This window comes from Ptychodera flava, chromosome 1 (genome assembly GCF_041260155.1).
Source record: "Ptychodera flava strain L36383 chromosome 1, AS_Pfla_20210202, whole genome shotgun sequence".
NCBI lineage: Eukaryota > Metazoa > Hemichordata > Enteropneusta > Ptychoderidae > Ptychodera > Ptychodera flava.
In genome coordinates this window covers 12,325,023-12,342,926 of record NC_091928.1, presented here as the reverse complement: position 1 = coordinate 12,342,926, position 17,904 = coordinate 12,325,023, and the positions used below count along the sequence as shown (strand labels likewise).

Genomic DNA, 17,904 nt, shown 5'->3' with positions numbered 1-17,904 from the left:
AAAAACGATAAAATTAACGTTAATTTATTTCAAGTATACACTCATTAATTGTAATTGGAAAAAACTCGGGGGGTCGCCGCCATGCCAGTACGAACAATACTTTTCAATCTAGAGAAAATAACTTAATTGTCGTGTAATTGTCTGTCGACACGTCACTAGTTACACACTTTCACAACACCGTATTCACTGTTTGAAAATGCAAGAGCATAATATCAAACTTGTTGCTTGGATCAAACTAAACTGTTGGTCCGAAGTGCAGTCTTCCTGTAACACACACTGCACGAATTCAATATATTCCATGATGATTCGTAAAATGTCGTAGCACACAACAACAAAGTGAATGCGCTTTATCCCGTTTATATAATTTTGCATTCATCTGAGAAGGAATGGCGTCGAGAATAATAACTGGCTAGACAAAATTTACAAAAGAAAGCGTATTGATTGCTTTGGTAAGATTAACATCTCCTTTTATCACAGCCTCCTTCTAACAGTTTTTGTGTCCGCGCGAAATTTCAAACCCATGAGAAGATGGACAGAGTTAATGGTGGTTAACATTAAGGTAGAATGCGCCTCGGAGACAGATATTCGGACTCTCAAACTTTTAAAATTCTTTTCTGATATACCACTTGTAAGGGAGGGGGCTCATTTTGAAGCTCCCTGTCACAGACAGTGTCTCTGTGTAAAAAGATCGTCACCGTCTTAGTTTTTCGAAAATCGAAAATGTTATATTTCTCATAGAGTTAACACAGGTATGGCGGGCATTTTAAATTTCAAATATTGGTAAATCTTGGTTAATTTGTTTCTCCAGTATCAAAATTTGCAGGGTGACCCCCGATATTTATTCTTGATTTTGAAAGAGAATGATTGAAAGATACCTTGAGGAAAGTTTGGGAAAAGTTTAAATTTTCACTTTCGAGCCGCATACTACCGTAAGGTAGTATGCACTTCGAAAATGAAGGACTAGAACTTTTGCTCTAACTTTCCGTAAGGAAACTTGAAATAATTATGAAACTTTCTAAATCAATATTGAGATGTGGGAAGGGGGTTATGGTGCAAAATTTGGTACCAGGGAAACAATTGCTCAATATTTATCGCCTCATGATATTCAAAATGGCTGCAATTCCTGTACAAACAAACCGTTTAATAAGTTTGTAGCTCCATGAGCTTCAGAGTGTGCCCGACAAGCAGTAGACCAAAATGCATTGTGAAATTGTTAGAATCCAAATATCTGTTGCCTAGGCACTTTCTGCCTGAGGAAAGGGCGAGTTGTTTTCTCTCCTAATGATCAAGGAAAGTTTTATTTTTTCAGACATACCTGTCAATGTTATCCTCGCTTTGTGTTCAAACTTACACGTCGGACTTCCAATGGTTAGTTCGCCTTCAATTTTGATGTTTCCGGTGGTGAGTTCATAATCTCCTTCATCGCTCCAAACAAGCCTGCCTTCATGTGTGATCACCAACGACAACAGTGGTGGCGGGGTTGTGTCCAGAAGAATCGGCTGGTCAATGAGCACGCTCTTGCCTGCCACGGGAATCCGAAAAGCAGCTCCCCACGTTGTTTCGTTACTCCATGGGAGTAATTCAGGGTCGAGATGTGGGCATGTCGCCTTCCCGCGTGAGTACAGAATAGACATCAAAAAGGCGACGGCGGAAAATCGGACAATCATTTTACCCGCCAAAACTTTGTGCGAACGATTCTTTACTTGGTGAGATGAAGCGGACACTGATTTTATGCCACTTGCGCGCGAAATTTATACTCGTCCTTTTGCTTTGTTATATAAATAATTGAAATAATTACACAAGGTAAGTCATACTATTCCCTTGCTTAATTATATTGTTAGTCATTATATTCACAAGGAGATTTCATATTTTTGTAATTTGGTAATATTAGGCCCGAGGATACGGTTTTTAATCAAAATTTAGAAATTGTTGTCTTTTAGGCACATTTTAGAATAATTTCAAAGTAAGTTCATTAACTGCCGCTCCAGAGTCTGGTGGATATCATGATACCTTTTGAAAGAAACTCTCGTGCATATATGTCGTGAACTGGTCAAAATCTCGTAGTATAACTGTCGCTGTGCTTGATTTATTGCGTAATTGTACGAATATGCCTTATTTGAATCCTAACATCTGATTGGCTAAAACCAGGCTTTATATTCTCAACTGCAAGACCCGGTTCCCTGATGACATTTAACAAACAAAACACGCTTGTGATTGGCCGTTGCATTATGAAATATGACTGCATTGCATTATTGTGTAAACCCTCCTTTGTTTTGACATTTTAAGCGTTGTACACACGCACCTATGATCAATTTTGATAATTTTCTCTGCATGAAAAGCTTGCTGAACCTTGTAATGAAGAGTTCATTCAATCAATGATATGAAAATAGAAATAAATTTCTGGCATCGACTTCTATAAGAGGTAAATGGACATCAAGTACAAACACAACAGATACCGACAAAAACATTTCTGTAGAACACAAATACAAATGTGTACGTCTAAAAAGATTTTAATGAAATTTTCAATGATCTTACTCTTTTTATGAGGTTTAGGGCCTACATAAAATAAATTCTTCTGTTCGTATTCAACATATATTTTTCTCGTTCGAATTCACAATTCGTGCTTTGTAGACAGCAAAAGTTGCTGTCATTATGATTCCTGTAGTTCACTTTGCTCTAATAAATATCCATATATGAGCGTCCAAAGTACTTTTGTATGTACACTCTGTTATGATCACCTCAACTGTTTTCCTTAACGTAGTGCTTACAGTTTTCAACCCAACTACGCATTTGACACAACAAAATAAGTGAAAGCCCCACTAGCTTTATCTTTTGGGATAATGGGATCTTTATATTGTTCAAATTCCTCAAAGATTGTTAGGTGCCCTATAGCTGAATGTTGCAATATTACAAATTACTCATAAAAACAAGTGTGTAACGTAAAAGGAAAAAAAAAGATGAGATTACAGTTGCTGAGTAAACAGACATTACTGCACCATTAAATTATCCCAAATTAGTTCCAATCGTGTTTATCTAGCTAATATAAGTTTGTGAGAATGTTCTACTTTAGATGTACGTATAAACTTATTATTGACTACCGAATGGGACTGTATACAAAATTTTGAACAAGACAAAGATTACACTGAGATTAAATGTTCGTCCAAACATTAAATCGCGGCCCCATGTTGAAAAGCAAAAACCGTGGATATTGTGCAGATAAACGGCACAGAGTAGTCCAATGTAATGCTTAGGGGAGAATGTTTTCAACTGTGACATTGTATGTTCTGTTTCCTTTGTAATATTACCAATGAAAATTGCGGGGAAATCAAAATGTCCATTAAAATTTGAATTTAATCGTCAAATGCTTCACAGAGTAATGGTTTCCTAATGCAGTAAAGAGAAAACCAGGAGAGAATAGGAAGAAATTTTGAGGTCAACAAATTTCAAGAGTTACAGCTAGTTGGGCTTTAAACTCAGTCTGGGAGATTGGTTTTACATCATATATTTTACTTTCACTGTATATATCAATCTCCAATTACCAGCCGTCCCATATCCTCTTTTCCATAATGTTAGACCGTAAGATTTTCCCTTTAACTTATCTACTATGCTCGAATAAATATCTTTACAAGGAAAAATGTAAACATCTGTATATTTACCATGATAATTCTGTTTCTTAACTGGTCTCATATTTCGACTTACATATGCATTTCTCTTGACCAACATCAAACATTTTCCCCGTGAGTACGTTTTTTAATACTTAATACGGTACAATCCATCTGTTATTAAACTGTAGTTTCTCAAATAAATAATTCTGTTGTGTAAACTTCCCATTTTTTGATTAAGTCTGCAAAATATTCGATGCTCGCTCCAACCAATTCTCAAGTTGAAAAAATAGCACTTCATTATTAATTGTTAGATATCAATTTCAACACATGATTGCTCTCCTATCACATTCGGTTTTACTTGGATTTCTCAATTGTAGCAACTCAACTTCTGCTAAAATTTCTGCCATAATAGAAAAAAATTATGCCATGAATAGACAAATTATACCTCAATTGTTAATTATCGCACTGTTACAATTGTAGCAAACACTATATAATGTTTCACCGTGTCAAACGATTTGCAAAGTCCAAAAACAGAATTGCCTCTCCTGTTTTTTTCTTTTGTCTGCGAAATCCTTAACATCTTTAAGCAAATAAACATTTTGTCCACTAAATCAACCTTTTAAGTAGCCTATACGTGGTCTGTATTAATACGTTTTTGCAGGATTGTCTTCAGTCATTTGGCTTACACAAACGATAATTCTATAACCATGATATCGTATTGTTATTGGTCTTCATTTTATTTAAATTTAGTCTCGGTCTTTTCTCGTGAATTAATGTTATTAGCCCGTTACGTTGTTAGTTTGCTAATTTTTCTTTGATCACAATACCCTCGTTAAAAGCGTCAACGACTATATTTTTCATAATGTCCCTAAATGTTCAGTACAATTTAATTGAAGTGCCATCAAATCCTACTGTTTTATTGTTTTTCAGTTTCCATACCGCGTTGGTGCACTCAGCCTCGCTAAGTAGTCCTTCACATCATTAGTTTAAGGTAGAACGCACCTCGGGGACAGACATTCGGACTCTCAAACTTTTACAATTCTCTTCTGATATACCACATGTGGGGGTTCATTTTAAAGCTCTTGGTGAAAGAAAACTTTTCACCGGCTTAGTTTTTCGAAATTCGAAAATTGTTATTTTTCTCCATAGAGCTAACACAGGGATGGCGGCCATTTTGAATTTCTAATATCGGTAAATCTTGGGTAATTTGTTTCTCTAGTACCAAAATTTGCACGGTGGCCCCCTATTTTTATTCTTGATTCGGAAAGAGAATGATTGAAAGATTCCATAAGGAAAGTTAAAGCAAAAGTTTAAGTCTTTCACTTTCGAGGTGCATACTACCTTAAGGTAGAACGCGACTCGGGGACAGCTATTCGAACTTTCAAACTTTTACAATTCTTTTATGATATGCCACTTGTTGGGGTTCATTTTCAAGCTCTTGGTGTATGAAAACTTTTCATCGGCTTAGTTTTTCGAAATTCGAAATTTTTGTCGAAATTGGAAAATTTTATTCTTCTCCATTGAGTTAACACACGATGGCGGCCATTTTTAAATTTGGGTTATTTGTTTCTCTAGCACCAAAATTTGCACGGTGACGCCTGACTATTATTCTTGAGTTTGAAAGAGAATGGTTGAAAGATTCTTTAAGGAAATTTTGAGCAAAAGTTTAAGTCTTTCACTTCTGAGGTGCATACTACCTTAAATTTGTATTTGGACGTTATCAAAGCAATTTATTATTCCTTCAATATTAGCTCCATTCGATTGATAAAGATCTCTATAGCAATCAGTCTCTGCATTCAATATTTCCCTAATATTAGAACATTTGGCAGGAATGACCAATGTTTACACCCCGATGTCTACAATCCACTAACAAGTATGCCCTTGATTGCCTCTTAAAACCTTTAAATATATAGTTTGAATTGAATCTCCGTCATCGTCTTAAAGCAATATTTGCCGCTATCAAATAGTTTTAAAGTTTTGCTAAAGCTTCCAATGAGGAATCTTTAAAGCATCCTTTCAAAGAATCTAGAATAAAAATCAGAGATAACCATCATGAATGATCTTGGATTACAGAGAAACATGCCCCGTAAAGTTTAAGGGTATTTGAAACCGAAAATGGCCGATATGACCTCTTTGAATCTGTAGGGAAACATTAAAAATTCAAATTTTACAGAACAAGACTGGAATCCTCTTTTACTCAACGTACTTTAAAGTCAGTTCACAAAGGCGGCGGATCAGAAAAAAATGAAAAACCTTCTTCGTGGCGCAGTATGCCACGCGAAGGTCGTGGGAGCTCATTCCTGATAGGTGATGATAAATCGTGACTAATGGTAATTTACTTCAAAATCCCTGCGACGTTTGACCATCAGCTCTTCGTACTAGTTGTTACGTACTTCCCATACCTGTCTTTGCAAACAACTGATATATTGGCCGAGAAGACCGCTTTTTCACACTGACGTCTTACAATTAACACCTGTTTATTTGTGTTGATGTATAATTTGTAATGTGGAAGTCCATGGGGAATTTCCACCACCAAGGTCTCGGCGTGAATATTGTTATCTATAATGAATACATTTCAATTATAATTATCTGTGTTATTAGACACATGAAAGGATTCAGCCTTTATCGCAAAATGTCTATTTTCCCCTCAAAATGGGAACTGAGGGAGGGGGTAAATTTAATTTGTTGCAATGTTTCCGCTGGAACAATCTGATTCAAATCAGCTGTAGAGATGGCGAAGTGTCCACATTTGCTTGGTCTTGACGTCCTCGTTAGCTGCAAGTCGCTTCACCGACATCTGACCAACTGCCTTAGAAGATCGCCTTCAATGTGAGCTCGCGCAAGGGCCAGGGAGAAGAGTCGACCAATCGGGAAGAGGTTTGCAGCCGCCGCTTCTTATGGATTCAAATATTGAATTTAAAAGACGCGACCTGGTTGGCTCCTGCATGCAAAGCATGTGACTTGAACGCTTTTGCTGTAGAACAAGTAAAGGTTGATTTTAGGCAGACTGCCGCTTCCTCAGCAACTGACAACACCTTGTATACATAATGTGTAAGAACTGAGAATGAACCATAATCTATAAATTTAAAATTGACTTTTTATCACCAATTTATCATCAAAGGTACGTACGAGTACCATAATGATTCTTACTTCAGCAAAATCGTCGAAAATCCAAAACGAGATCCGGAACTTGAGAAATGTAAATCATACATGGTACTGTATTGTGTTTTTTATATCATGTGTGTGGTCTTAGATACTGTAATTCCACGGTGACAATTTGACTTTCGGGGTAGATCTGGTCGCGTTGATGGTAGTGGGCCCCCGGAAATTATCCATACATACCGACATCTCTTCAACCCGCTCAAATATACGTACTTAACAACTCAAAAACACAGCAGAAGTTTATTGACATTCAAGAATATTGCATGGTTCAAATTAAAATTAAATTCTCACATCAACATTTTTATCTGAGTGATTGGCTATTATTTCGTTTGAATTAATAGCGCCGGCGGGACTTTCATGTAGACAGTTATTGAAATATGCCACAATGCCGTTTAATTGCTACCAAACTGTTTAATTTTCCCTCCATATAACATAAAGGTTTGCCGGTAATTGTAATAATAACCCAGCAGCCTTGCACAGTAACATCTTAACGTTTCCGTCGACACTGCCCGATGCATTAAACTACAAAACATTGCGCAACGTTTTGAAGTTGCCCGTACGAAGGGAAATATATAATGAATTGTTCAATATATGTCGGCTTCGAAACCGACGTAGACCCACAGGGGCTAATGAATTGTCAATTAAAAGATAACAAAGAAAACTGCTATTAAACCTAGTTTGGTGTACGATCCTTTTTCCCTTGTTCTCTTCTCTCGCCCTATGATTCCTCGCTCTGTGAGCCATGCCATGACGGTTCAGTGTTGATTATGTATGCTGTATGCAGTGCGCCCTCCCTTGGTGAACGTTTGGCATGCTATGCAAACGCCTTATAAGTTTACTGTGGCAACAGTATTATATGGAGGTCACCACAGAAATGCTATTCCAGAAGTTCACCAAGGGAGGCGCACTGCATACTCCATACAAGGACAGTCATGACTCACAGTGCCAGGAATCATGATATGGCGATAGTCTGGGTGACCCAGACTCTCTGCAGAGAGTCTGAGTCACCGAGAATAATGAGGCGAGAGAAGAGAACAAGGAAAAAAGGGTCGTGCACAAAAGTAAATTAATAGCATTATTCTTCATTATCTTCTAATTGGCCATTCACGGCCCCTGTGAATGACCCTGACATTTGAGCATTGTGAAATGTTGTGGTGAGCAGTGACACGGAGATCTTGTCCTGACTTGTTATCGCTAGACTGTTGGAAGCGTGTGTATATGAATGGGTGGACGGGGGCGTTGTGGGATGGATCGATGGAGGGATGGGTGGAAGTAAATGATTATGAATCCATGCACGCTCGCTTGTTACGGTATCTCTTAAATCATCAGATTTTAGTATTGATGGCTGGCTAGCTGGCTGGCTGAATAGATAGGAAGTGGACGTTCAGCCTTAGATCGACGGTATGAGAAGCAAAAAATTGTCTGTATTATTGTCTGGATAGTGCTACAGTCGAAAAGAACTAAACATCAGACCTCCATTTCATTATATTCACTTTTCTTTGGTCATAGTTCATCTTACCTTTATGGCACCCGTTGACGTCATATATATATATATATATATATATATATATATATATATATATATATATATATATATATATATATATATATATATATATATAATATAACACACACAGACACACAAACACACACACACACAATTCCAACGTAAACGATATCACATGATTGGGGAGGGGAGAGCTGAAGTACATACCGCTGGGTGGGGTATATCGATATGGAGATTTAGTCTTATGGGTCAAACTGACACATTGTAATCAATTTTATGATCTATATCTAGTTGGGAAATCTTATCTAAACTTTTGCAATGATTGATCCACAAAGGTTAGTCCGAAAGAGAGCTCTCAGGGTATGTATTAAATTTAAATTCTTTCGCCATTGACACACACATCATATTGTCACGCGTTACAGGCAGATGACTTTATATAAAGACGAACGAAAATGTGCTGTTCCGATAACCCGGCCTACCCTATTTTTTATCTGCCGACCCTCAGCATTTTAGAGCTAAGTAAACACGAAAGTAAAAAAAGAAAGAAAAAAGCCGTAAAATCACGCGTTCGTTACTTGGCATTTTAGTTTTGCTTGAACGAGGATGTCTTTTATGTTTTTTTTTCCTTTCATATATATGATACATTTTCTGGAAATGTTGTGTCCAGTGTTTGATCACACTGAATCCCTGAAAAAATGCATACTTAAAAATAAAAATATTTGGAAAAATATATTCCTGCCGACTTACCTACCCTATTTTTGAAAACCATGTCATCAGAACACCACAATTTTTTTTTTTTTTTTTTTTTTTGCCTGAGGACGGTTATTCCCTGACATGACCGTCTGAACATATCCCACAACACCAACCTGGGTTATAGGGATAGGGATAAGCAAGACTAAATGTCCGGCTGTAAAATGTGCATCGGGTGCATTGTGCCACCATCCCTCTGTGATTGTGCCGTTTACCTCTTTGCGCAATGTGTGAAACCATCGTATGCTGTCATGTCTCTGATCAGTAAACGATGACGTCATTGCGCGACGTCATATCTTTGAGTGACACCGCGGGAAGTTGGCACTGTCTCGTTTGTTTCGGTTTCGAAGCAGACTGTTTTCGCGGGAAACAATGGTTTTGAGCGGAGACTGTTTCTCCTATCAGGGAAGGAAAAGGAACAGCGCGGCGGGAGAGGGGCTTTTTGTTATAAGCGGCCGGGAAAATTTAATTGAACTCCTGTAACTTAGCAAACCCATGCAGGAAGAGAGGGGCTACATTTAGATTAGTTTGTTTCCCGATTTAAAGGGAAAATATATGGATGAGAGAGGATAACTCCTAGTACATAAAGGCACGGGCAACAGGGAAGTTCCAACTCTCCCGAGGGGTAGAGGTCTTACCGTTACTTTTACGGTAAGTGTCCCTGCAATTGAGCGGGGAGGGGGTAATACTAGTTGGCGGCTGGCAATTTTTTTCAAATTGAAGCGGGGAGGTCGGCCTGTTTCACTTTCACTTTTTCATCTACATTTCGACACTGACTTCTGGGAAAAGTATGTATAACTGGATCGCTCCGGAATAATTAGTTCCAGAGAAATAATTTCCATCTGTGACCAAGCGTCATCGCTCAGACACGTGCATATATTAATTTCGATTTCATAAGCGAAGTCCCAAGGGAAGGTATGGATGTCCGTCTTCTGATCTCTGTTTTTCTCGCTGTCTGTCAGTTTTTCTCGGTGCATGGAGCTTGTAGGGAAGTGGCAAATGTCACCTGTCCCGAGACCTTTTGCTCTTGCAGAGTTTGCCCCAAGCTCGGTTTGTGGGTGACTTGTAGAAGTTACCGCCGCATCCCTCTGGACATACCATCCGAGACAGTGGGCTTGCATCTCGAGTATAACCAGATCTCCAAATCGGAGGGGGCGCTTCTTTCGAGACTGAAGAAATTACGGCTGTTGAATCTGAGCCACAACAAGTTAGACTCGACATGGATGCACGCTCTCGATGGGTTGAGCGTTCTCGAACACCTCTACCTGGACCACAACGAACGCTTCACCAAAATAACATCCGAAATGCTAAGTCCACTGGTAGGACTAACAAGGCTAAGTATCTCTTACAGCAACTTGAGAGAAATTTCAAGGGATGCTTTTCTCCGAAACCGAAATTTAAGGCGCGTGATATTGAAAGACAATTTACTGCAACTCATACCAGAGACGTTGTTTCATGACCTCCCTAACCTTTTCTTCGTGGATGTCAGCCACAATTCACTGGTAACACTACCTTCTGGCATGTTCAATGGTTCTCCTAATGTAAGCATCGTGGATATCGCAAGTAACCAACTGCTGACCATCTCGTCCGATATAGGATTTCAATACCTGCGCCATCTACGGCAGCTGTCTGTGAACGACAACCAATTTAACTGTGGCTGTGATTTGGTTTGGTTTCGAACTTGGGTCGAGTCAACGAGTGTCTTCGTCTTCACAAGAAACCTTACCTGCTCATCTGGGATAGAATTCCTCGATTTCCGACCAGACGACGTGCAATGTGGGTTCCCTGTCGCCCAGACAGTTGCCATATCTGCCGCCTGTTTGACAATTCTCTCGCATGCGCACTGGCTGTGTCTCAACGATGGCGAATAAGGTAATTATAATCATACAATCGTGAATTGCTGGGTTTCTTTTAGGTAACTATGCTATCCGAAGAGAAACCAGGTTGTGCGCTGCCATTTTAAAAGAACTGCATGAAGATCAGACCTATTATTTCAATTGCATGAGCGCTTTCGGTTTTCAATATCAGGTGGAGTTATGTGCTACTTCCGGTCACTTCTCAATGACTACAAATCACGTGTAGGCCTACAAGGAAGTTGTCTAGACAAGTTCCTGTTTATTTTCATTATCGGTTATGTAACATAGGTAAGCTCGGTTGAGGTCAAATTTGAGGTCAAATGGTTTGCGTTCTAACGGGATGTCACCAAGAATCACTGCATCCGACATAAACTTGGAACTGGCAGTGAAATAGAAACATCGATAGCGACACTTTTGTGGAATATAAGGGAGCCGCCATTATTTACGGCCCGGGGGTCAGAGGAATCTAAGGGGGGGGTCACTGAAACAATTGAAAGCTACAAGAGGGTGCTCAAAAATGTGGAGAAAAAGAAGTGGTTACTAAATGTTTGGTGCAAAATAAATTGAAACACCTCTCAGACTGCACCATTGCACACATCAATTTCTCAAAATTTGAGATGCGAAGGGGGAAACCCCCTCTCGTGCTCTCCCCCCCTTTGGTGTTCTAACAGTTTTACTTCTAAAAAAAAATTGGAAACACCTCTCAGATTGCACCAGACTGCACCATTGCTCACATCAATTTCACAAAATTTTAACAGGATCTAGGACTAAACCGAACCGTTGTGAATTCATCCTTTTTAATCAGACTGTAGAGTAACCTCCATAAGTTTCACGCCTAGCAGTATCTTTGCCATGCGGAAACGCTTTTAGCTCACTACATGAGCATTAAGTGCTACGATCCTTTATGAAAATCTGCATTTTAACATTGTTTCAAACAATACCCCAGCCGTGTTTCATTGCAATTGAGGAGAGTATTAATGTTAGATCAACGTATATGTTAAGGTTACTTAGATAACAAAAGAGTTATGAAGTGATCGCTGTCCAATTCCAAAATCGGATTGTTTTCACAATTGCCGGATATGGAAAAAGAAAACGAAAACATAAGGTAATGTGTCACACACTACAAGTAATGCACCGACTACCACGTGGATCAGACAGGGCAAAACATAGACTGGTGGTGCTGACAGTCCCTGTGTGTCTTCGCTGTGCTATGCGCTCGCTCTACATGTTGCGCTTTTGCAAAGCGAAATAAAGGCAAAATCTGCATGCTGATTTGCTGACGATATAGTATAGGTAAAATAGTGCATAACAGGGAACCGCTGGTGTAATAATAAATGTCAAACACATTTTGTGCAGCGAAATGACAAAGACGGTGAAGTGAGTACGGATTTGTGATTGAAAGCAAACGAACGCAATATTGTTAGCGATTTTATCCCGTTCTGAAGGTTAAATTCGAACGTTCCTACATTTGTTACATTAATGACGTAATTTATCTTCATGTAACGACCTTGTCTCGCTTCAGCTCGAAAAGGCGACAGCTCCACCGAAACTCCTTGTTGTAAACATAGCTCGTCGGCCGGGGGGGGGGGGGTCATCGTAATTTTGGAATCCGCGAAGGGGGGGGGGGTCATCGCTTTTTCACTGGTAGGAAAGGGGGGGTCACCACATTTTCAAAAACATAATACCTACAATAAAGTTCACTTTATGCCATGGCCATGATCGACCCTCTTTACCGGCGGGCCGCCTTCGGCGGCCCACTACAATAAATTGACTTTATGTATTACCCATGACCCTCTTAATGGGCAGACGCCTTTGGCGGCCCACTCCAATTAGGTTTACTTCGTGCAACAGCCATGATCGACCCTCTTTACCGGTGGGCCACCTTCGGCGGCCCACTACAATAAATTGACTTTATGTAATAGCCCATGACCATCTTAACGGCCGGACGCCTTCAGCGGCCCTGTCCAGTAAAGTTTACTTTATGCAATGGCCATGATCGACCCTCTTTACCGGCGGGCCACCTTTCGTGGCCCACTAGAATAAAGTTGACTTTACGTAATGGCCCATGAGGCATGACCCTCTTAACCGGAGGGCTGCCTTTGGCGAACCAATCCAATAAAGTTTTCTTTATACAATGTCCATGGACATAAGTTGTCTATGGAAATGAAGTTAAAAATTGCCTTACAGTCGTCCTAATTAACAGACGTTTGCATGGATGTGGCTGAGAAGTTTGTGCACTGGCATCTCTGCTACACGAATAAAGTGCGCCGCGTACCGGAGTTCAAATCCAAACCCTGCGGGTAAATTTGACATTTGGTTATTTTTCAGCAGGGGAGAGGGGTGTCATCACATTTTTTCGTCTGACAAAGAGAGGGTCATTTTTTTTCACGAAAAATGCAGGGAGTCTATATTTTTTGAACACCGGCGACAAGATTTTGCCGCCCCCCCCCCCCCAGGCCGTAAAAACTGAACGGTCCCTTAAGGAGTACAACGCCCTCAATTATCATAACGCCGTTTTATGGTTTTTTCAGATATGCACTGTTCAAGGTCAAAGCAAGAATACGTGGTCACGAAGAAATCCATGGGGATTTCGATTTGCTGTACAAATACGACGTCTTCATATCTCACTCAAGAAAAGACGAAGATTGGGTCAATCACACCTTGAGACGAACTTTGGAAAACCCGCCCTATAATTACCGACTATGCCTTGACTTCCGCGATTTCGCCATCGGCGACACCATAGTCGAAAACATCATCAGGAGCATCGAAAACAGCCACAAGACGTTGTTCGTTTTGAGCAAGGACTTCATCGAGAGCGAGTGGTGCTACTTCGAGCTTGAGATGGTCCGTCAGAAGATGTTCGACCAGCACAGGGATCTCGCCGTCATTCTCCTCAAAGAGAACGTGCCAGCCGACGATATGCCGGGACTCCTGCACTACCTGATGAGACGCGGTGACCATATCGAATGGAGTGACAACGTGCATGCGCAAAAACTACAGTGGGCACGGCTAGACGCCGCTTTAAAGAAGTTAAGAACGAATATGGTATAGTATGTATATATATATATATATATATATATATATATATATATATATATATATATATATATATATATATATATATATATATATATATATATATATATATATATATATATATATATATATATATATATATGTACTCTCTGTGCCCAAGTTCAGAGGTTGCCATAAAGCCATTATGGTGATAACCGGGAGGGCACATTGTATACATTTTATATATATATATATATATATATATATATATATATATATATATATATATAATATATATATATTATATATATATATATATATATATATAAGGCAATGTTTAAACACATGATGTTTCGCTTTTTACGTATCTGCAATGTAATTTCTGCATCATGTGGAAGTACTAATTAGTAACCAATTGTTTAAACTTCCATATAAAGTTCATAATGAACACATAGTTATCTACTGAAGATCTATTCAATGAATGAATGAATGAATGAATGGATGGTTTATTATTAATGGTCTGATTGATTTGATAAACCTTTGATCGTGATTCAGATAAATTGTAAGACTGAAACACAGAAGCTGTTTTAAAACGTACACACACACTCTCTCTCCCTCTCTCATTATAAATACTTGCTACATTTGCGCATGTCTAACGACGTGCGCAAAGGCTGAAAGGTTCGCACAACTCGTCATACCTACTTCTGAGAGACTGTACGAAGGGCCTTGCCGATACAGAGTCAGCATCAAGCATCGCCGACGAAACAGCCAAAAATGAAATTTGCTGTAGCAGTGTTTATTTTGGCAATAACCATCATCGTGCACAACCCAAGCTATGCAGGACCAGTCTATCGTGAGGTTGAAAGACCAAATCTGGACCACCAGAAGACAATGTTAGAGGGCGTCAACAACGAGCATGAGATTGGAAATGTTGTATTTTATTGCCCTCCCTTTTGCTAGGGAGGGTAATCGATCGCCATATGATTGCAGTAACCTGTAGCACTGTCATGTGATGTATTGCTTGGAGTTCTTAACGGCCATCGACACGGCTAGATGTATTCTCAACATATCTAATACTGTTCGGTGATTGAATCACTCCTTTTAAGGATCGGGAGTTGCTGGCCCAGCGGTTTTGACTGTCATGTCTTCGACAGGTGGTTTCGTGCCTTCGGAAATCTCCTGAATTCTCACCTGTTAACAAACGATGACATTGCTGACACTACCGTGTCTGGCTTTCTCGTGGCTAATTTATTCAAACGCTGTTTGAAACGTTTGCAAACGACAATACCACAAACTCTTCTGTGCTGCATCTTTTAGTTTCTGTGCTTTCCGTCACGGTGATCCACTTACAAATCTCTTTAATTTTCAATTATTCTCAGTATGCCATTCTTAGTACCTCGGATATATAATCGTGATAAATATTATTTACTCACTGTACATCGTTAACTTTCAAGTCCAATTTTTAAATTTTGGTGAAAAGTTTTAATTTCTTTCTCTCACAATTATGATTGATAGAGGATTTCGGAGCCAACCCATTAAAGTAGAACGCGCCTCGGGGACAGATATTCGGACTCTCGGATTTCTACAATTATTGTCCGATCTACCACATGTGGGGACTCATTTTAAAGCTCTTCGAGAGAGAAAAACTTTTACTTTCTTTGTTTTTTCGAAAATTCGAAATTTATTTTTCCCCATATAGTTAACACAGTGACGGCGGCCATTTTGAACTTCAAATATCGCAAAATGTCCAATGGTAAATTTGGTTCGCTACTTCCAAACTTTGCACGGTCACCCCCGATTTTCATTTGGTAAGAGAATGGTTGAAAATTCCATTTAGTAAAGTTTGAGCAAAACTTTAAGGCTTTCGCTTTCGAAGCATTTGCTACCTTTTATGTATATTGATGAATTATTGTGCATTTGTATGAAATTTATGATTGCATTCACATTGTTCTTTGTTTTACATTTTCCAATTAACTCTATCTTCGATCTACAATTACATTTGATTAAAACCGCAAGTATTTAAACCACTTGATAATAATTGGAACTTTAATGGTTTAGATAGTTCCCTTTGCCCGTAGACAATAGAAGGGAGAAAACTAACTATTGTTTGCCACATTCGATGCTAATTGTCCCCAGTAATTGATAAGCATGATTTCGGCACAGGGACACGAGAATTGCCAATTGAAATATGAGAAAGAACAAATAATACTGCTATTAAACCTTGTTTTGTGTACGAGCCTTTTAATCCTTGTTCTCTCCTTCTCACCCTATGTTTCCTCGCTTTGTGCATTCAGGAGGCTGACGGTTCTGTGTTAGCATATAACGGTATGCAGTACATAGTGCGCTCTCTCTTGGTGATCTTGTATGGTCACGGATGATACGATATTACAGATCAACACATGCAAAGCATTTCCTTATGAAAAGGCAAAAGGTAACTTTTCATTGAAATATTAAATTCACTCATCTGGCAAAGATAGGGGATTTTGTTTTCACTACCCTTTGAAAAACATTATTTTTGATGACTGATAGATTCTATTGATTGTGGCGTCGTATGTGCGTAACAGAGAAGAGACTGTTGATAACACATTTCGACAGGCACACACGATTTGCTGTACTATCTGTATAAAAGCCAACACTTTTAACACGATGGATAGCACCTTTACAAAGTATCTTTATATACATTTTGTTACGTAGCTGAAACAATATATATAAGCAAATTCCAGAAAAGTTGGACATTTGAGTAAAACACCATATTTGCAACCAAAAGACAGGTAAAAATAAAGTAAGTGGCAAATGCAAATGTAAGTGACCAAGTTGTTGTTGACTGAATTCCTCTGTAACCTGTCAACATATTTCAGATAAATTCCTGTCATGTCCCTGGGCGAAAATCAAAACTCTTTTGTCAAGTGAAGCAGATGTGAATAGTTGATCTACTTTTTCTGTGAACTATTCAATATTGCTGGCTGTACATTCATTGAAAATATTGCAGAATTCCCATCTCTTCTCTCAAGAGAGTACGATTTGAAAAGGAATACAGAATGAGGGAAGTGAGGGGGACCACTCGATTTGAAGGGCTAGTGGTTGTATCTTTTGACGATCTTTCACTATTTAAGTTTTAATGTCAACCCCAGTTCCTTGCCAACTAATTCTGTTGGCGTGTAGACTGCAGTCAGAGAGGTCACTTAATGAGGCTTTGATTTCTCCACACATTGGGGATTTACTGAACTTCATTTTGGAATATCTGATGATTTTGGTACCAATCAGAGTGCATTGTGAGATATCACACATACCGTGTAATGCTGATGAACTATGTCAACGTGCTTTGCAAGTGGGCTCATCACATTTTCAGTGAGCGTCAATGCTGTTCATCAATTATGAAAATCTGCTATTTCCGTCAAGTTAAGGTTGAGACAGGTGAGGGAAGGGCCTTGTCATATTTCTATAATTTTCTCATTTGCTACAATTTTACCTTCTTAAAAATCGCACGGGCGTGAGATTATGCTAGCGTTTTGTATGCAACGATATATTGTTCTGTTTTCGTTTCAATTACGAAGTTTGTCTTTACTTTTCACTGACTATTTTTACGATAGTTAGAAGCTATACCTGCTATTTTTCTTGTGTATTTTGATATTTGCCATATTTCTATAATTTCTCTGTTACCGAAAATTCAATTTCTAGAAAGTCGCTTAAGGAATATTTGAGACACTTTTTAAGGCTTGAGGGCAAACCTTTGTGGAAGAATGAACGATGTCATATTTCTATAATTTTCTCATTTGCTGTAATTTTACCTTCTTAAAAATCGCACGGGCGTGAGATTATGTCCCACATATCTCTCAAAATTGGCGCGAAGATGCATTTTCACAATTCTTTGTTCTAATTAAATGGTGGCGCCATTCAGGAACCCGTATAGTATGAATTCTTATGATTATTCATAGATGCCCTTGTGTACAAAGTTGGACAATAGAAAGACGCTGGTAGGGTGCTTTTCATGCTTTCACGGCTTGGATCT

At 38.9% G+C, this 17,904-nt stretch overlaps 1 protein-coding gene across 2 annotated transcripts in view; it reads right to left on the bottom strand.

The window, feature by feature from the left end:
• Positions 1 to 1,804, bottom strand: part of LOC139130313 (cell surface hyaluronidase-like) — a 60,098-nt gene extending 58,294 nt beyond the window's left edge. Inside the window, exon 1 of one of the 2 annotated variants that reach the window (XM_070696071.1) lies at positions 1,316 to 1,804. In XM_070696071.1, the coding sequence (XP_070552172.1) occupies positions 1,316 to 1,667 (352 nt within the window). In that variant the 5' untranslated portion in view covers positions 1,668 to 1,804. The remainder of the gene's footprint in view (positions 1 to 1,315) is intronic. The other variant, XM_070696079.1, reaches the window with a different exon arrangement.
• Between the last annotated feature and the right edge of the window lie 16,100 nt (positions 1,805 to 17,904).